This window comes from Ylistrum balloti, unplaced genomic scaffold (genome assembly GCF_031769215.1).
Source record: "Ylistrum balloti isolate Yb309-2 unplaced genomic scaffold, AGI_CSIRO_Ybal_v1 Utg370110, whole genome shotgun sequence".
Classification (NCBI taxonomy): domain Eukaryota; kingdom Metazoa; phylum Mollusca; class Bivalvia; order Pectinida; family Pectinidae; genus Ylistrum; species Ylistrum balloti.
The window spans coordinates 972,838-995,024 of NW_026782132.1; the positions used below are offsets into that span (position 1 = coordinate 972,838).

The 22,187-nt window shown below is 34.8% G+C and overlaps 1 protein-coding gene across 1 annotated transcript in view; it reads right to left on the bottom strand.

The window, feature by feature from the left end:
* Positions 1–5,525: 5,525 nt before the first annotated feature.
* Positions 5,526–22,187, bottom strand: part of LOC132550190 (phospholipid-transporting ATPase VA-like) — a 30,077-nt gene continuing 13,415 nt past the window's right edge. Inside the window, exons 8-23 of the mRNA XM_060214221.1 lie at positions 20,838–20,899; positions 18,967–18,990; positions 16,004–16,207; positions 15,194–15,599; positions 13,999–14,160; positions 13,413–13,531; positions 13,080–13,182; positions 11,964–12,148; positions 11,480–11,695; positions 8,781–8,835; positions 8,225–8,427; positions 7,857–8,057; positions 7,499–7,579; positions 6,898–7,002; positions 6,551–6,738; positions 5,526–5,799 (exon numbers count right to left, since the gene is read on the bottom strand). Of these exons, the coding sequence (XP_060070204.1) occupies positions 5,526–5,799; positions 6,551–6,738; positions 6,898–7,002; positions 7,499–7,579; positions 7,857–8,057; positions 8,225–8,427; positions 8,781–8,835; positions 11,480–11,695; positions 11,964–12,148; positions 13,080–13,182; positions 13,413–13,531; positions 13,999–14,160; positions 15,194–15,599; positions 16,004–16,207; positions 18,967–18,990; positions 20,838–20,899 (2,588 nt within the window). The remainder of the gene's footprint in view (positions 5,800–6,550; positions 6,739–6,897; positions 7,003–7,498; positions 7,580–7,856; positions 8,058–8,224; positions 8,428–8,780; positions 8,836–11,479; positions 11,696–11,963; positions 12,149–13,079; positions 13,183–13,412; positions 13,532–13,998; positions 14,161–15,193; positions 15,600–16,003; positions 16,208–18,966; positions 18,991–20,837; positions 20,900–22,187) is intronic.

Below are 22,187 nucleotides of genomic sequence, written 5' to 3' on the forward strand. Positions count from 1 at the left end.
ACTTTTGTATGAAGTGTTTTGGTGACAAATGGTGAAATTGCACATGGTAAAAAAAACCTGTTATATGTTATTTCCCCACCCCCCACCTCCCCATACTAAGTCAGACCAAATTGTCCTGTCATTTTACAACTGGTTACTGTCTAACCATACACCCCTTACACATACCATCAATCATTCTACTATTCCATTCTATAATAAGTCCCAATCAACATCATCCAATGGTTCAATCATATTTACCCTTACACACAAGGCCATACCTCAGTTAATATCCTCCAATCATCTTCCACCCTTCCACACAATACCACCCCTGTAGATATTCAACCATAAACTGCCAAACTATGCCACACCCGTGAAGATGTCCTATTCCATCCCTCCACACATAGCCACATCTCTGTAGATATATCATATTCTACCCTCCCACACATAGCCACATCTCTGTAGATATTATCTCATATTCTACCCTCCCACACATAGCCACATCTCTGTAGACATATCATATTCTACCCTCCTACACATAGTCACATCTCTGTAGACATATCATATTCTACCCTCCTACACATAGTCACATCTCTGTAGATATATATTCTACCTTCCCACACATAGCCACATCTCTGTAGATATCATATCATATTCTCCCCTCCCACACATAGCCACATCTCTGTAGATATATCATATTCTACCCTCCCACACATAGCCACATATCTGTAGATATCATATTCTACCCTCCCACACATAGCCACATCTCTGTAGATATTATATCATATTCTACCCTCCCACACATAGCCACATCTCTGTAGACATATCATATTCTACCCTCCTACACATAGCCACATCTCTGTAGATATATATTCTACCCTCCCACACATAGCCACATCTCTGTAGACATATCATATTCTACCCTCCTACACATAGCCACATCTCTGTAGATATATATTCTACCCTCCCACACATAGCCACATCTCTGAAGACATATCATATTCTACCCTCCCACACATAGCCACATCTCTGTAGATATATATTCTACCCTCCCACACATAGCCACATATCTGTAGACATATCATGTTCTACCCTCCACACATAGCCACATCTCTGTATATATCATATTCTACCCTCCCACACATAGCCACATCTCTGTAGACATATCATATTCTACCCTCCACACATAGCCACATCTCTGTAGATATCATATATTCTACCCTCCCACACATAGCCACATCTCTTTATATATCCTATCATATTCTACCCTCCCACACATAGCCACATCTCTGTAGATATCATATATTCTACCCTTCCACACATAGCCACACTTCTGTGGTGGTTGTCATTTAATATAAAAATTATATAGTTTTCAGTATTACAATACAATGTATATATATTTCACTTGTATTGTCTTCAGAGGTAATGGGTATATGTATCCATTCTATAAGTAATGGTTTTGCATATATGGAATATAATTATCTGTTTTTCTCAAAAAAATAACATCCATTTCCTTGGTCAACATTACGAAAACGATAACAACCATGGTGATGAAACAAAACACTGTCTTTCAATCACATAAAACAACATATTCACATAAACTATAACAGTTTGAAATGACTTCACAGCAGAAAAATGGTTGAAACAGCTTTGTACAACCAATTGTATCATGTTTTAATACAACATGTAGCATAAACTACCACTACAATGAATAAAAAACCACAGAAAAACTGTAATAAATAAGTTATTAGATACATTAATAACATTCTTATTGGTTATCCCTTAAAGGCTACCTGACAAACCCAATATAAATCATGTTTGGACTATGCTTAGTGATAATGATGATGTTGATGATGTAGAAACTTTTGATTGTGTCTTTGATTTGTAGATAAATTGTGTCAAAATATTTTTCATGATATATCCTCAAAAGCAACAAAATTGAAATATCTGTAGAAGTAGACTTCTTAAAAATTCAGTTATTACTTGATCAGCTCCATCTCTATCAGTCAAAACGTTATGATTTCAACCACTACATTCTACAAGCAATGATTCACATATTTCTTTTTACAATTATTCAAATGAATTTATATGTCTTTTCCTTTTTAAAGCTAGCTGTCATATCAACATATGATTCTTTACAAGTTTGTAAACATGTAAAATAACATGTATGACTACTGGTCACATTTTCAGGGGTATACCTGTACACAATTTACCTGTACAATACCAACATCTAGAATTCTATTTCTCTAAAGCTTATAGATACAGCAGTTATTTGTAAAATTATGAATCAAACAGAAATATTGATTTTTTCCAAAGCAGTTACACACAATTTGATAAAAAACAAGAAAGGCACATGTTTCACAGTGGTTCTTATGATATCTTCTAACATGTGTTGTATAAAACTTGAAGTTTATACAACAGAAGTAGGAACAATTTAATTCAATCACAAAATAATGTATTTTTCATTAAACATATAACATACCTATAAATACATAGTTCAATCCATTCATTAAAAAGCAAATATTTATCAATTAATATTTCTGGCCAATATATTCTCAAATCAAAATAATTCTGGTGGATTAGACAAAGCAAAAACTTGCAATAATACATTGTACTTTACAACAACAAAAAAAAAAAGAGAAAAACCCATCAAGCCTGCCAAGTAACAAGTTTTCAGAGGGTTGACATAGAATCCTGTAGATAAACAAACTTAAGTGTCATTGACATTGCTCATAAGTTAAGTATATGCAGTTTAGAAACTACTTGTAATTCTATTGAGATTTTATTTCAAACACAACATGGCTGTGCCCCTGAAATGTCTAGTTTTTGTTTTACCCTATGTGAGTGTGTCCCTGCTGTCTAGTTTTACACTGCTGTGTCCCTGCTATGTCTGGGTTACCCGACTGTGTCCCTGCTATCTCTAGTTTTACACTGCTGTGTCCCTGTTATGTCTAGTTTTACACTGCTGTGTCCCTGTTATGTCTGGGTTACAGGACTGTGTCCCTGCTATGTCTGGGTTACAGGACTGTGTCCCTGCTATGTCTGGGTTACACTGCTGTGTCCCTGTTATGTCTAGTTTTACACTGCTGTGTCCCTGTTATGTCTAGTTTTACACTGCTGTGTCCCTGTTATGTCCGGGTTACACGAATGTGTCCCTGCTATGTCTGTTTTACACAACTGTGTCCCTGCTATGTCTAGTTTTACACTGCTGTGTCCCTGCTATGTCTGGGTTACACGAATGTGTCCCTGCTATGTCTGTTTTACACAACTGTGTCCCTGCTATGTCTGTTTTACATGACTGTGTCCCTGCTATGTCTGGATTACACGACTATGTCCCTATTAATTTATAGTGTTCCTGATGATCAGGTCTACACAACATACTAGTTGGTTGTCCCCTACTCTTATTTCCCGTCTCCATAAATATACTACAATTATAAACTTTCTACATAATTACATATCAACAGATTAATCGCACACACTTCTGTTACAATTTTACATCTTATACTGTAAAGTAACCTCACATAAACAAATACATGTTTCAAAAATACAACATAAAAGACTTAAAATGTTGATCCAAGTCAGCTTTTACCGTTTCTTTTAACAACCTGTAAAACAACTATAATTTGCACCGTTTTGACATAACCTTAGGTAAGCTATGACTGCATGGAAACCCATTAAACTGGAGCTAGGATGTGTTTTAAATGATGGATTTCTGATATTTTACCGATATGTTATACTAAGTGAAACCAAGCTCCTGTGTATTGCACATAGACCATGATTGCTGGTACAGTAACAGTCTTTGAAGCAAGTTTTAAAACCTATATAACCAAGGTCTGCCTGTGTTAAATCTCAACTTCAACAGATTTTTACTGATGATTCCAGATAGCTAAGAGTTGTAAACTTACATAGGTAAAGCTGGGAGAATGAAAGCTGAATTTTCAAACTTTGCTAAAACTTTTGAAAAATAATGACTATTTACTTTATTTTCTAAACTGCCATATTCATTACGACATCAATAACTGAGTTTATCTACAATGTAAATAGAATGTAGAAACAGTTATGTACAAGCTAAGGTTAGCCACTTTCACTAAATAATCTCATAAGACTTTTTATGTCATGCAAACATAGAAATATTCCAACTTGTGAAGTTACTGGTTACTGGACAGTGTGTGCCATGTCTGATCTTATTTCCTTCCTTTGTTTATTTTAGAATGTCCAGTGATTTGATACATACTGTAAACATACCTAATTTGGCACTATCAAATTTTAGCACATTCACAGTAATTACTATATTAGCAGCATATAGACACTGAAATTAGCACAATCATACTTTAGCACAATACTGTTTGTGTGAAAAGTGTTACAATAACATTACTGCTAAAATGTACAGCTAGCAGATGGTGAGCGTGTATGTCTGATCTCATTTCTTGCCCACTGAAAACTGCTGCTATAGAAAAGACAAATTCCATGGAAAGACCAGATAATTTCAGTTGAAAATAGTACAACAATTCTATTGCCTGATGCTGGTAATTTTGGGTGATGAGATGACGAAATTGCTCTAACTTGATCAATACTTGTACAACAACACGTCATGGAAAACATTCTTGGTTTATATGAACATATGTCTACAACCAAAAAACCCTCTTCCCTCCTCCTACACCCCTGTCCTTATAAGACCCTCTTTCCTCCTCCTACACCCCTAACCTTATATGATTTTCTCCCCTCCATCCACACCCCAACCCTTATATGACTTTCTCCCCTCCTTCCAAACCCCTATTCTTATATGACTTTCTCCCATCCTCCCACACCCCTATACTTATATGACTTTCTCCCCTCCTCCTACACCCCTGTCCTTTTGTGTCCTTTATTAGGTTGTATGGTAAGTATGAACAACAACTTTGTACAGTGTTAATGCAGGGTAATTTATATCTGGTGATGGCAATGTAAACATATGTCCCATTATTATGCAAACCATATTTATCTGAAATGAATGACTTTTACACCTCTGGGGTGAATGTACCACATGAATCATTGGAATGTTAAAATTTTAGTACAATATTCTAACTGGTTATTTCAAATGAGTCCCCCTCAAGTATATAATTGAGATGAGAAAAAGTTTCCTTGCAAAAATATCAGCATTTAAATATTCCTGTAGTTTTACAAAAATATCAGCAAACTTGTCAATATATGTTTTTAAATTATATTAAAAATCCAACCAGCATTTTTTCATATTATCAGAAAATGGACTAACACTTCAATATAAACAAGTTTAAATAGATATCACAATAACTATACAGTATCAATACTACAATATTAGTACATATAAAAAAAATAAATGGATTGGTTTGTGCACTTATCTTTGACGAATATAATCACTTTTTTCACAGCTGTTTATAATATAAACATTTAATGATAAAATAGATTTAAAATATTCATGATTAAATATATATGTCTATAGAAACAAGTAAACACCGAGTGTTTTTTCTTGAAAGACAAGGTAAATATTTCTAGTTGGTTTTCAAATAGAATCTATAATCAGCAATATCTGGTTACGTAATGGAATCATTAGATGGAATAGAATGTCTTGGTTTTGAAAGTGCTCCATTTCTAAATTTAATGCTACTCTCAAGGTTTCTATGATATGATGTTGTTGTTGATCCCTGAAGGCTGCCATCTACTGTGGTGATCTCTGTAGTATTGGTCATATTGTCATTTTCCTGCATTTCCATGTCAGAATTCTTGGATTCTATTTCCTTCTCCTCGAGCTGTGATATCACAATTTCATCTGGACTTATTGTCCTCTGTAGTATCCTGATCACAAATCTAAAACAAATATTTGCTGTGTGATCTAACCATCAAAGTAGGAAACAAACTGTTGTCACTTAATAGAAAGACAAGGAACTACCAAAACTTGTTATCATGTCATTTCTACAACTTATTTCATACAAGTCTACACTATTTTCAAATTTTCATTCCAAAATTAGAATACAAAAAGAATTTGGAGTCTTTTCTAACAACATTTCTCATATTATGATTAATACTACATCTTACTATACATCTCAATCATGTGGAATTCATTTGTTTAAATCAAACATCAATTCATCAGAAATAATTTAAAATATTCTTAAAACTTGGTAACATGGAATTCAGCTGTGGCTAAGTAGACACTATAAACAAAACATGGAATTCAGCTGTGGCTAAGTAGACACTATAAACAAAACATGGAATTCAGCTGTTGCTAAGGAGACACTATAAACAAAGTACTTGCTGGAAGTAAATTTCATCTTAAGTGTTGAAGCTTGCTTTAATAGATGAAATTTTAATACTTATTTATGTTTTTGCGTTTTAAGTTAACTGTTTTGGCCATGCTCATCATACAAACTTCAGAATCAGTGATAAAAACAACATGTATGCAGTTGGTTAGACAAGAGTTATTCCTATAGATTCAGGATGGACCTAATTATCTATATTGTTTCTTGACAGGTCCTGACAAAGCCTGAATCTTTGAATAGATGAAGGGAGATAACCATTTAAAAAAAAGGCCAGTAAAGGGAGGCAACTACATGTTTCTTACCTGGGCAGTAAAGCCAGCACAGTGGAGAGGAGGACGACGACAGTGTGGATGGGTTTGGTCATGGTGTGTATCATCACCCAGTATGGGTTAGCAGGATGGTCAAATGTGAACCACACAGCATTAGACAGGATAGCAAAGAACCAAAAAAATAGGAAACTAACAACTGTGGTCAACCACTGAGGCCACACCTGAAAATATGCAAGGGTCATTTAGTCACCTCCAGCAGGTAAAAAAAAGGTTTACATCAAAAAAAGATATGAGCATGTACTTAAAAATTACGAAATATTACCGAAATAAATATGGATAATATCTCAATATACTGAAATTTTACATATGATCCAACTTACCCAGGATTGAGTGTCTATAGCGATGGTGAGAAGGCAGGTTAAGATGAGAGCTGTAAAGGATGTAGTACCAAACTCCCAGACACCCACAGGCTCATACAGGTATGCCTGGAAATACACAGCAAGTCAACATTAAAACATTGATCAAAATCACAAAAGTCTAGAAACTGTATACTTAAGGTAAGCATGGAATCACATAAATATACTGCCTTATCCCTTCATCTTTTTCTCATGATCCAAATCTGTTAGGGGATTAACCATATAAAGGGTTTGTGAGATATCGTATATACATGGTTTTTATTTGAGAAATGAACTAGGGTGACCGTCAATTTTTAACGTTAACCAATGACTATCAAATCCAATGAGGGTAGTCCTTGGTGAGGTAAAACTTTAGTGTAAATATGAACCAGATCTGTCCATGGACTCATGATATATCTTGTTCACGATGTTATCATGGAGGCAGACATACATGCATTGACAGGGGAATGAATGGTATATCTCTCCTTACCTAAGTGGGTATAATTAGCAGATAGAATAATTGTATTCAAAATCTTAACAGAAGTACAAGAATTTGAAAGCTGATTATCAACAGAGAAGGACATACCAGATAGCAGACGTAGTAAAGAATAACACTTTGATACAGGGCATCCAGCATGGCCATGAAGAACGACATCCGTGTGTACAACTGTTAAAACATACAAAATAAGCACATATACAAAAATATAAATGCAAAAATTTGTTCAACTGATTTTGGGAATTTATTGGATATTTTAAACAGATTCAGTTATGCATTGTGATAGATTCTTGTGATAAGTAAGATTTAAGAGTCATTGACTGTGTATTGTCTATTCCAGACCAAAAGAAGATTCAGTTTTGCATTGTGATAGATTCTTGTGATAAGTAAGATTTAAGAGTCACTGACTGTGTATTACCTATTCCAGACCATTACATGTGCTACCTACCTTGTCTTGTGGGCCTGTCTTATACAGCTCCGGTTTATTAAGCAATGTTTCCGCAGACACATCCTTGTCCATTACAGCATTGACAATCGGAGGGAGAGCGGTAAACAGCACATGTTTGAGCATAGTAAACAAACTGTCAAACTGTAGTGAACCAGAAAAGGCACTGTCGAACTGGTACCAGTACAGCGCAAAAATCAGGATCTACAAGTAATTCAAACAGATTATAATAACATCACAAAAACTTACATATAAAGTTTTAGATACAAAACTATATAACATACTCAACATCCATAGATGCCAGTGTTATCTACATACCAGTAATTTTATGTCCCCTCCCCCTTAATAGCACAGCCATCACATTTACTTACCAAGCTCTTGTAGAACATGATTGAAGAAAAGCGAGCAAGACGACTGTAGCACCAGTGGCCATGTACTAACAACAGATCTTGGAGATGTTTAAAACGACAGATGGCGAAGTCTGAGGCCATCACAGCCTGCATGCCCTCCTGGCCTGCCACGCCTACACCAATGTCTGCCACATGTATCATACTAACGTCGTTGGCTCCATCACCTGCCAAAAGGAAATTCAAATCTACATCCTGCCTCTTTCATCAAAATCTCTATTATAAAGTCTTACTTCTGATCTGACAGCACTACCAGCAGCAGACAAATATCAAAGGATTTTTTTTCTTAAGAAATATCTACCATCCCATTTGACACTTGAAAAGTAAGTTTGCCATCGTGTTCAGTATTTGCACATCACTTAATTACATTTCAATTTCTATTTAATTTTGACAAGATGAAGGTACTAAATGTTGCCTCTTCAATTTGCACATAAATTCCATTTGAAGTTGTCTCAAGATCAACTCAATAATTTCCCCATGAAATCGGCCAAAGCAAAGTTTAATCCTCATCAGAACATACCTATAGCTAACGTCAGTTTCTTCAAATGATCACGTACGAGTTTCACAACCATGCCCTGTAAAATAAAACAAAGATATCATCAATCATCCTTATATCACAGTCACTATAAAACATGTGACAGTAAGATAAAACATCAAATATCATACCTCTGTTTGTATCACCATCATCGATTTAATTCAGTATAATAAATATTCTAACATGTTTTTGTACTTTAATTATCAACACAAATATATAAACTGTAATTTTGATATTTTCCAGCCTATTCCAATTCTCTTATCTATCTTAACACTTCCACAAATACTCAATTCTCTCTGAAGGGGCTACAATAGTTCAGTTGGTTGAACATTGTGTCTACGTATCCTTAGGTGTAGATCTAAGGTGCATAGTTCAACATTTCCCAACCATTTGTGTTTCTCAGGAAGCTGAGAAAGGAATCTAGTCTGTTTGGAATTGCTATCAGTTTGTGATGGAGTTTATATCTATATGGGTTTAGAATTGTTTTCTATTTGTATTTGCCTGCATTTGCATTTGTGTATTGTATCCAGAATACCGGAATCAATATACATGCGCAAAAACAACTAAATATTGAACCAGATGCCGATGCAAACCATAGATTGTTTGCATTTGTAAGAGAAATTTGTATAAAGAACAAAAAGAAGAATTGAGATTGAATCAATGTCTGAATGAATTCATACACAAATCTTCCAGCTGATAAAAATGACAGAATCCTTACCATAACAGAAAATTAATAACATTCACCAAATGATATATAATATTGAGTATTAAAAAAATATCAGTCCATTAATTAGAACATCAAATCTTATTACTTAAGATCTAATATATTAGACCCATTATACTACATATTGTAACTTTTTAATTTGAATTTTTAAATTAAAATTTTCATTCCATATATATATCTACATATATATTGATTGTTCTTGTGATAAAAAATGCCTTTTTAAAATCTGTAAATGCATATTTGTGGTGTTTCTTGTGCATTTTCAGAAATATTTTGGTCAGACAACCTTAGATTATTGGCTATGTATCTTCAATAAAAGAGGTTGAAATACATTATTGTAAAGAGGTTACTGGTAATTATATATCTTTAATTGAAGAAGAAGGTGTATTTCCGGATTTATGATAGATGTTCATGTTGTGTTCCGATTCAATAATGTTTCATTTTGCACACAATGTTAACTGAATAATCATTGGGAAGAAAGGGCAAAAATATTTAAAAAAGAATGACATTTTATATATATATTGTGACGCAAGTTAAGACCTATCGGGTTCCTGTAATAACCTGCCATACAGGCAAATAAAATATGTACACATCAAGCCAGGAAAGCAAATAAATGAAGATAGACTAGGTATGTATGTGGAAATCAATGGGGTTTAATTGTATGAAAAATTGATTTATGTCCATACTTTCAATGTTTGTTTAGACTTGAGATTAATAAAGATATCAGATATAGATATTAAGAAATTGTTCATTACAAACTCAGATTTATCCTTATGTCTATATTGTCAAAGCTTTTAAATTTTAACAGAAATGAGAGAGTATGTTAGAGTAACCAACATCATGAGAACCAACTCATGCTTTTACAAACAGACTGAAATGAGAATAAAATATTACAGTACTTAAATTGGTAGACATCTTCAAATTAACTAATAGCATTTTTATTAAAGTATATACATTTTATAATATTAGAAAGCATCTGTGTATTTTTCTTAGTGATGAAAAGATGTGAGTTTTTTAACAGATGATAAATTTTTCAGGAGAGAACAAAACAATGATGACTAGTTTATTATGCCATCATACTGATCACTAATATTACTATGGACATAAGCATATTGCTCCTCATGAAACACATATGAAAGATGAAGTAATGTCATCACATGTGTGAGTGGGATTGTTAAATGTTTCAGGGTCTATATTCTAACCCCTAACTTCCTTCACTCAGCCTGGTACTCTTCCCTCTCCTCCCCTTGGTCTTGGATACTCATTACCTACCTTGTCCCTGGTTTGGTATTCTAGCCCCTATACCTTCTTTCATCCTGTTACTAAACCCTCTCCTCCCCTTGGTTTGGTATTCTAGCCCCTATACCTTCATTTAGTCTCCCCCTAGCCTGATTTTCTCTCATTCTTCCTTCCCTCATCCTGATATTTTACTGGCTTAATATCCTTCCCCCTATTCCTTCCCTAAGCCTGTTACTAATCACCCACCTTCCCCTGGCCTGTTATTATCGCCTCTATTCTTTCCGTTAGCCTGTTACTCTTCACTCAACTTCCTCTAGCCTGTTTTCATCCTTGTTCCTTCCCTTAGCCTAGTACTCTTCCCCCACCTTACCCTGGCCTCCCTATTCCTTCCCTCCCCACCTTACCCTGGCCTCCCTATTCCTTCCCTCCCCACCTTACCCTGGCCTCCCTATTCCTTCCCTCCCCACCTTACCCTGGCCTGCTATTCTCCCCCTATTCCTTCCCTTAGCCTGTTATTCCTCATCCACCTTTCCCCTGGCCTATTATTACCCCCCACCCCTTCCTTCCCTTAGCCTGTTACTCTTCCCCCACCTTCCCCTGGCTTGCTATTCTACCCGCTGTTCCTTCCCTCAGCCTGGTATTCTTCCCCTTTTCCATACTTCAGTCTGGTGTCCTACCCCTCCCTTATCCCTCTGTCTGGTATTAGACCACTCACACCTACCTTCTGTATGGGTGTGGACCTACAGCACACTACTGATTTACACCGAACAGCCAACTTCAAAAATGATGGTTCCAATTGTTTGTCGAGAGCGTACGCCAGTGTGGGACCATCTATGACAAGTGCATACTCCTTCTTGGGTTTGTTTTCACCCTGACTAGTCTCTTTGTTACGGTTTATCTGTACTATGTGTTCCTCTAGGAGGTCCTTGGTAGTTTCCTGTATCAAGAAGAACAACAAATTATTCCCCTATATATTACAGAAAGATATATATTTTTCTTTAGCTCAGTCAAATGAGACAGAGAGAAAAAACTATTTTGTTTCATTGTTTTTTAAAGATAGCATGTCTTTACACAATAGTGAATTCAAACTCTTTGTTTCTGATGTTAAGGAAGCCAGAGATGATATATGGATTTCCTTCTCAAATAAATCCATGTTATTGGAGACAATTTCACAAAAAGACTAGCTTATACTGCCCCATACTAACCTTATCAGAACCATTCAGCACCATGATGTGCATATTAGTATCAAATAGTTGACTAGCATAGGCTATCTGTATGGCTGTCTCCTGTTTATCTCCAGTAAGCACCCACACTTTGATGCCAGCTCGCCGTAGCTTAGAGATTGTTGCTGGTACTTCATCCTGAAGCTTATCCTCTATGCCTGTTGCTCCTGTGGTCAAATGTTAATTATTGTTCATATTTTTGTACTATGAAAATATTTACAAATTATTATACCGGTAATAATTCAATCATTTATATAGTGATCCAACACAAGTATTTTCTTAAACATCCTATTAAAAGAATTTAATTGTCTATCAATGAGGAATTTAGCTGCTGAATTTCATAAAAGTGGTCATGATTATTAAGACACAAATAAGTACAGCTTATGATGTATTAACCGGAAAATAGAAACTGCTGTGTTTTGTATAGTCACTCCTCTCTACTAAGAGCCAGGATATTGCTTTCCCTATGGGACCACAGTGGGCACTGGCTGCTATCTCATCATCCGTAAACTTACACACAGACTCTATTTGGCTATAGAGTCCCATTAGTACACTTTTGCATAATATTACAGAACTCACATGATTACTCTAATTTGGCCTGAAATATTTATAACACAAATCCAAATCAGAATTGTCAGTGGATATCTCTGTACTTACCTAGCAGATCGAGATCTTGTTCTATTTCACAGGCGACTTGTCAGTGGATATCTCTGTACTTACCTAGCAGATCGAGATCTTGTTCTATTTCACAGGCGACTTGTCAGTGGATATCTCTGTACTTACCTAGCAGATCGAGATCTTGTTCTATTTCACAGGCGACTTGTCAGTGGATATCTCTGTACTTACCTAGCAGATCGAGATCTTGTTCTATTTCACAGGCGACTTGTCAGTGGATATCTCTGTACTTACCTAGCAGATCGAGATCTTGTTCTATTTCACAGGCGACTTGTCAGTGGATATCTCTGTACTTACCTAGCAGATCGAGATCTTGTTCTATTTCACAGGCGACTTGTCAGTGGATATCTCTGTACTTACCTAGCAGATCGAGATCTTGTTCTATTTCACAGGCGACTTGTCAGTGGATATCTCTGTACTTACCTAGCAGATCGAGATCTTGTTCTATTTCACAGGCGACATCAAGGAGTTTTTCTTCCCTATTTTCTAAGGAAGCATCAGCCTCCTTAAATCGAACCCGCCAATTCTTGTAGAAATCTAAATCTAGTACCTGTAAAAGAAAGCAGAATAAAGTTTGGAAAGCAGACATTACCCTCATTGAGATCATCATAGAAAGCTATATATTTCCATCAGCCTAGCATCCTAGGTAAATTAGCACAACTGATGCTGAAGATGAAGCATTATCTACCAGAACAATGCACAAGACATTATTGAATGCTCTATATTTAGAATGAAATACAAACTGACGATCAAAACAGGATATGCAACAGCCTTACTCACCTTTTTGGCCATACACAGTGTTCTCAGTCCCCTAACAGCATACCCTAATATATGGTCCTCTGTTTTACGTACAATGTCCTTCATGGCTGGATCCTCTGTAAATCAATAATAATATGTTGTACAAATGTCACAAAATTGTCCCTCATATCTTTGTAGGTAGGACTGTATATACCTGAAGAACACCAGATTAGCTCACTATGGGTAGAACTTGTCATATTGGTTGATATTTAAGGGACAATATATTTCATGTTTTACACTTCTGCTAGCACTTTACAGAATAAATTAATATTCCCTCCTGTATGAAATTCTGTCTAATCTGGCTGTGTACTTTAGGTTTCCAGAATCAGTGGAACCATTTGTACAATTTTGCATTCTAATATTACTTGAGGATACTTCTAACCAAATATAAATGACTTATTTCTCAGAAATCAAATCATTATGGACAAACTACAGTGAAGATCAATCCCTTAACTATTTCTCTAAGCCAAAATTGTTTTGGATCTAGTTGTATGAAATAAAAAACCATTTTCTTCAGATATAAAGTATGAAATCATCTACATACGTTTGTATTTTTTATGAAGTATGCTGAGAACCTGTGAATCGGCTCCTTTGGTGTACAGGACAATTTCACCGTTGACTGGGTTACGTACAATAACAGACATCCTCTTTCTTGTTGAGTCAAAAGTTAGCACATCCAATGTCTCAAACTCCACTTCTCCTTCGGCTGGGAACAGTCACAATTTAATTAAGATCTTTAATTTTGATCCTTGATGAAGTTTTCATTTCTGTTTTTATTATGCTCCACTGAACTTTCAAACATAAGAAGTACTAAATACGTGACATAAACATTAAATATATATATTAAATTACGCGTGGCTTATTCTTGAATAAACAATAGTCAATTTCAGAGTGCATAATTAAGTCTTTGTAACATCAATAACAAATATTCAAAATCTGATTACATTCAAAAGAAACAAGGACACTGAGTATTGCTAAAGAAATACATATCCTGAAGGTAAACATGTCCCCTATTGGCCCTCACAGGCTATTACACTACAAACATAGTGTTGTCTGGTGTAAGTTTGGAAAAAAAGGTATTCAATGGAACAATGCTTAAAATAAGTACATAGTATGACAATCCAGTTTCATCACCAATGTGTGATAAATAAGTACATAGTATGACAATCCAGTTTCATCACCAATGTGTGATAAATAATTACATAGTATGACAATCCAGTTTCATCACCAATGTGTGATAAATAAGTACATAGTATGACAATCCAGTTTCATCACCAATGTGTGATAAATAAGTACATAGTATGACAATCCAGTTTCATCACCAATGTGTGATAATGTGTAAAGGTCATTTGTAAGTGTGTAAGGAATGAAGCTGCTAGAGCACTGATAATGATTGTCTAAAAATAGTAATGATGACCTAGACCTTGACCAAACCCTGAAATTCAAATTTGTTAAAGACATGTTTAATGTTTTAAAGGTGAGAATTTTGGTATTAATCCCTAGAGGAATGAAGCTGCTAGAGCTCTGACCATGATTTTCTGAAAACAGTAAGTAACTTAATTAACAGGTCTCCAAATTTGTGAATGAAGCAAAATTTACAACTCAATGTTAGACTGTTTACACAAGAACTCTCTCATTGACAACAAAATCAACTCCCCTTAGCTACAGCTATTTGCAAATACATATATCCAAACAAAGTGGACTCCCTCAACTATAGCTATTTACAAGTGATGTGTTACCTGGAAGCCAGACTGTGACTTTATCTGGGGATCGTTTCAGGAGACAACAACCATAGGTACAAGATGCCTTAACAAGGGCCAGCTCATCTGGACTTTCAGCCTCATACTGAGTCCTCTGTGACATGTCGGAGAGGAAGGAGGATCCGGCAATGCTACCTTCGGATGGTGTCAGGGCTGGACTGGAACTATCATACCGATTGTAAAGTTCTCTGCTTTGGAAGTCTGCTGTGGCTGCGATTGGAGGAAGGGCCAGAGATTTAGGAGTAGAACTCTCCTGACTGAGAGGAGTCAGATTTGATTTTTTTGTTGAGGGTTCGGGTAGCTTCTTGTAGAAATCAGTCATCTTCTGTTTTTCTCTATCACTTTTTTGTTGGTGTGGGTCATGAACGACTCCACTTTCATCCATCTACAATTGAGAGCAAAAGTTAACTGATACTAGTGATATGACATCTGGTATCCCCATACAGATAATATCTGACTTGATCTCTTCAGTTGAACATTAGTCTTTCAATGTTGACAGAATCATCATAACAAGACAATGTCTTCATATCTTAATGTCAAATTTCTATGTGGAGACATAAAAAGTTTTTTCTTTATTACAATATTAAGTATAAAAAATGATTGAACATCACCTCCAAATGTAAAGAACTATTTCATGCTCTCAAAAAACCACTTACAAAATGTACTGTACAATTACTCTATAATGATTCAAAGTAAATGGTGTTGGTTACAGTATTTTTGTACCATATTTACTGGAAACTCATTAACTTCAAAACTTTTTGTAAATGCAGTTTGCATTTGAGGACTCACCAAGTCCTCATGTGCATGTGTTGATACGACGACAGTGTTGCAGATTGCCATGAGCAGGAAAAACTCCTGTATAGTTTTGGTGTTTTCCATCTTCATGACAGGTGGAGTATCTGGGAGAGACAGATCAACACTGTTCAGACTGCGCATACACATCTTAGACAATTCTCGTTGAAGGTCAGGCTCTAAACTCAGGTTCTCCAGTACCTGGAAACAAAAAATCAGGGTCACTCTGTATATCAGACCAAGTCAAACGCATTCAGTATAGGATACAAAGTCACATCAAGGTCAGCACATCAGGCCAGAATAAAGACTGGACCAAAGTAACACAAGTGAACACCACCTTTCAATACAAATTTAGAATTAAACACAGTAGAGTCAGATGATGAATTAAACTGCATCATACAGCTGTTCCGTCCTTCCAGCACCTTTCAATACAAATTTAGAATTAAACACAGTGGAGCCAAAAAACTGCATCATACAGCTGTTTCTGTTTCCTTCTAAGACTAAAATTTGAAGCTGAGGAGGTAACTGGGGCAAATCCAAAGTGATCAAAAGAAAAGTAAAAATCTAGATGGGAATGTGTACTAGCCCCCTAATTCAATAGATTTCCTAATTTTCATATATTAGATAATTTTAGAATGTCAATCACATATTCATATTATGAACATTGTCACTATTTCAATGAATGAACTATGCAGGTTATGGTAAACCATGGGAACTAAACAGTGTCTACTACCTGCTATCTCAAAGATTGTACAACAGACACAAGTGAATAGCACCTTTAGTACAAATTCACGGCTTGAAACAGTAGAGCTTAAAAGTGAATTACACTGCATCTTACAGCTGTTTTGTCCTTTTAAGACTTATCAGTGATGCTAAGGGCCTAAATTTTGAAGCTTACGAGGCAACTGAGATAAAATCCAAAGTTATTGAAAGAAAAGTCAAAACCTAGACAGGGAGGTGCATTAGCACTAAAATTAAAAACATTTCAGAATTTTTACATTTCTGTTAGTTTTAAAATGTAAAGTACATTTGCATGTGTACATGTGGTACAATTTCATATTCCACAGTACAATTTTATGTTACACCATATAATTTTATATCACACAGTAAAATTTCATGTCACACAATACAATAAATATCACGCAGTAAAATTTTATGCCACACAGTATTACAATAGTATAATTGTGACATGAAAGGAGAATGCCACAAATTAACATTTAACAAGCAGCGAGTCAGCATCATTATCTAACTTTGAACACCTGTGTCCTTTAAAAAGAAAAATTGTATTACACATACCAAAACTAAAAATTGATATGTTCACTACAAAGAGCTCTGAATGACCCTGAAGTGTTAACATATAATGGGTGAGTAAGACAAAAAAAAAGTCCATTACTGACAATATACACAGAAATGAGAACTTCATTAAAATCTATCTACAGAATGTGTTTTGTTTGAAAAAGACAGATATAGCGATGTAATAAACCTGATGAACGGTCGGCCCCTAATTAATAATTCAACAGAAGTCTACACAAGTCTATATTATAAGTAAGTACTAGTGATCAGTAATTGGATCCTGGCCAAATGACCTCCCACAAACAGGTGTATATGGGGAGCCAAGATATACACCCAACCAGGATATAGGCTATGTTGACAGAGATATCAAGACTTAAGTTAGGGTTTTACATTATACTTAGGTTCTCTGATATTCTATTTATTAAAACCAGTAGGTATTTAACTTTTGATATACCAATTAAACTCAATTTGTCTAAGTAAGATTATATACTTCCTAATGATTTTTGTAGCTTAAAGGCATAGCTTTCTTAATGAAATTAAAAAGAACAAATCAACAGTTCATATGAATTCAAAGTGCATTTTTTATGCTTGGGAAGAGTTGAGTTGACTTGTAGAGTTGTGTCATTAGGGAACAAGGTGCCTTAAAGATCATGTCTGGAATTCATATTTACAATGCTAATTTTTCAAAAAGCTACTCCTAATTTGTTTGCATCTGTTTGCCATCGACTGATTGACATTTGATAATGACAATATATACATTCCAATAGCGACTTCCAATGCTGGTTCGAGGTAACCCTTCTATACATTTTAACCATCCACCAACCTATATACTGATGCTGAGTGGAAAATAAAAGCCAACTCAACAGCAGAGAAAAGCAAAGGAATCAGCTGATATATATTTAATTAGTATTGATTATGTACAGGTATGTGTTAATTAATTAATCTACCTGTTACTAATGGTCACTGCCTGTTGTACCTATCTGTGTTGAGTAAACAATAGCACAAACGTGTCCAAGAAAGAAAAAAGATTGAAGGATGTCCATGGTCTGATGATTAAGAAGCAAAAAATTTGAAAAAAAGTTTGAAAAGGTCTACATGTGATAATATATATCAAACACCTCTGATTTATCTACAAAATACAAGCAGGGATCAATCTTATGTGCTGATCAAACAAGAAAAATCTAAAAAATATATCTGTAGTACATAAATATGTCAGTGAATTCTGCTGACTGTCAACTGCCTAGAAGCCTTTTAATTATATCCACATAATCCATACAACCATTAAATGCTGGAACTTTTTGATCAATGCAGTACATATTATCTAACAGTATCTGTTTTAGAGTTAAAAGTGAAGACAAATGATGTATCAATGTCGGTTGAAATTTCAATGGTGCTTTGGAATATTATTGATTCAATGAACAGTAAGCATATTCTAATTAACATTCTAAAAAGAGAAAAATCAACACATTTATCATTATATCTCACTTTAATAAATAATGATAATTTTCTAAATTGTCTGGTTGTAAACAGAGATTACAAGATAGTGTTATGTGTGCAATCAAGAAAATGATTGGTATAAACTGGTTATAAGCTGAGAAAGGTTTAGTAACTAGGTCCACCGTTGAATATTTAGATGGAGAAAGGACAGTCTCCATAGAGTTACCTACCAAGGACGCCATTGATGGAGGTACCTATATACAAAAACACAAACATCAGATACCCACAAATCAACCGTTTATTAAACCAACTGAGTGTTGTTACAATATAAAGGTGGAGTTTGAAAACACAGTTGCATGGTGAATGTTACATGATATAAAATTTTCAACTTCCTGCTGGGATGATAGTAATAAAGAAGCTGAGTTTAATATGGTTATTGTTGTAAATCTGTAAAACTTCCTGGTGTAACTGAATCTAAATCTTTCTGTCATTTAATCCGCATTACTAGCACTGGTGTGGAGTACTACACCATGGTGGTAACACACAGCATACCAAGGTAGATAAGAGCTATGTCAACAAGTTAAACAAAATCTCACATATTTAGGTAAATGAACATAGGTTGGTAGTTGATGTTTGAAGGTTTTTTCCTTCAGTGGTGTAGTGTGACCTGCAGCACAAACAAGTGGGAGGGGGCAGGCTGGCTATATCACCTTGTTGTATCGGGAAGGGAGTTCCCTATTAGAAACAATTTTCAAATTTTTAGTGTTCTACAGGTTTACTTTCCTCACATGACTGAACTAGAAAAGATCTAATCTTTATAGTAACTGCATCACCATTTATCAGCTGCTGTTAATTTGTTAAGGTTTTTTTTTTCTGCTTACAAATATCACAAGTTTTATGTGTTTTTTCACACTGAAGTAACATTATTTCTGTATAAAATGCTCGTGTTTTTCCCTACAGCAATGCTAAGACCCTATTATTCCTATTTTCTGTCTTTATTTTTCAAATTGGCAGAAAAATAAAGCACTTTCATTCAGATATTGAACATACAAAAAAAATCAAGATTGAATGTCAAATAAGCTATGTAAGGTGACTGAAATACATATCTAATAATGATAAGGATATGATTTCTTTATGTTGTTAAGGTTATCATTTCTTTTCCCTTACTCAATAACGAGTATCAGATTTCTCTGGAAATAAGCCAACTTATATCTACTAACAGTAGAATTACAAACTTTTTTTGCGTTATCCTACTATAAGCCCATCCCCTGACACAAAGGTAGATTTTGTATGTTGGCCACCTAACCTTGTTACAAGAAAAATCGAGTTTGTAAATCTGCTTGGGACGTTTTAACCAATAACAATGACCAAATCTCCCTCATTTATCATGAAGTATTTTCAAACAGAGTAGAAACAGATACATATCAATGTTTCTTGGTTGAAAAACATGATATATTTTAACATTGACTTCATGTTTTTTATTTCATTAAATATAAATTATTTTAACTGTGTGCTGTGCTAACTTTTGTTCCTGGAATATCTTAAATATCATAACATCTAATACAGGATATGGCCTCTTATGATGACATGTCAATTTTTTGCCAGCTGTTACCTACACGGAAGTAACATAGAAGTCAGTAGTACATCAGGCTTTTCACATAATCACCATCTACCCAGCCACTACATAAATCCTCTATACTCATGCATAACTCAATGTCAACGAAAATGAAAACAATACATGTCATTTAAGGGTTGATTGTTGATGCTTTCTACTAAACTGAAAAAAAACCCACCTTTTGATAAAATTTAAGAACCAGAAATATTTTGCTTAAAGAGTGTCTGTCTTACTAGTTCCATGTCAGAATATCATGAATTCATTTTACCAGATTAGGAAAACTGGTTCTTGTTGATGGAGTTCATATAATAAGAAAAAAATCCCTACTGGGATGGGTATCTGAAGTCTATGACAGGAATCATATTATAAAATCTATGTTTGGCAAAATTCTGTAGTTTAAGTGAGAATTGATTTTCTGAGATCATAGAAGCTGACAAAACATTGCACAATATGATCATGCGTGTAAAGTTTTCTGTGGTTACTTACCGTGCTGGACTTACTGGCCAAGGAAAACCTGCTGCCAGTCTCACTCATATCATCTTCGGACTCTGTACAAAATAATCCAAATGTACATATCAGTTAATCAATTTGTTCAGTAATATATGTTATTACTTAATATCCAGATCTCATTTCCATAAATACCTACAGGTTAACATTACAAAAAAAAAATAAAAATTAAAAAAAAAAAAAAAAAAATTATATGGTAAATATTATGATTACAATTTCTCACATGTCACAGTTTTATTTAGAGCAGATGTTAAAAACTTTATTGAAGTACACACACAAAAAAAGGCTCCTGTAGTGGAAAATCTGAAAAAGTAGCTGTTCTATGAAACATGACAGTATTCTTAAGTAAAAAGCTGATGACTTGTATATGTTTAAAGATAGGTGTAAGAATTCAAATTTACTCCTATTCTAAGGAATTTTGATTGCAAGGGTACCATTTCATGTTGGCTTAGAAAAACATCTTTTAAAAATCTACTTGTTTGCATACATTTCGGCAAAAGTAGTTGACTTACTGTGAATTGTTTGTATGGAACTTTATCTGAAAGATTCAATTAGGAAAAAATCCTGGTATACCCCTTTGTTAATTATCTAGTCTATCAAGTATGGAGCAATTGTTACATACTTATTCTCCCTGTATAAATATAGATTTACCTTTAATCTATAATATACTGACAAGTAAGCTGGGTCATTCTGGTAGAAGTTAAAACTGAACTTAAAACAGTTTGTCTCAAATTTAAATTGATATAATCAAGCTTTCTTTGTAACTTGTAATGCCTAGAAAGTCTTTGTTTTGTCACTTTCTCCTTTTTATGGACTCATTACGTAAAACAAAGTAGAATGATATCAATATCAGCCTCATTGATTTACAACCACTTATATTACCATAATCAATCTTTATGGCCTGGATAGAAGCATGCCAGGTGTCTTACTGTGGAGGAAACTGAGTACCAAGGGAAAACCTATGTGACAAGCATGTCAACTTGTGGTATCAAACCCCAGATGTCTGGGTGAAAGGCGAGCGCATTACCACTGCACCATCTAACCACCTATAACATAATTATAAAAACTTTAAAAACCCTTTCAGTTTCAGTACAACAGAAAAAAACTTCCCTCAGTTAAGGATGTCCCTGAAACTGATTATAATCTGATAGAACTAACTTTCACAATACTGGCAATTTTCCTTCCTAAATACACTTGTTGGCCTGGACAGAAGTACTCTGGTTTTTTTCCTGTTGGCAGAAACTAGATATGATCTGGAGAAACCAACTAGACAGACAAGAGACTGAAACACCAGTAGAAACCAACAGGATGAACAGTAGAGCCTATACC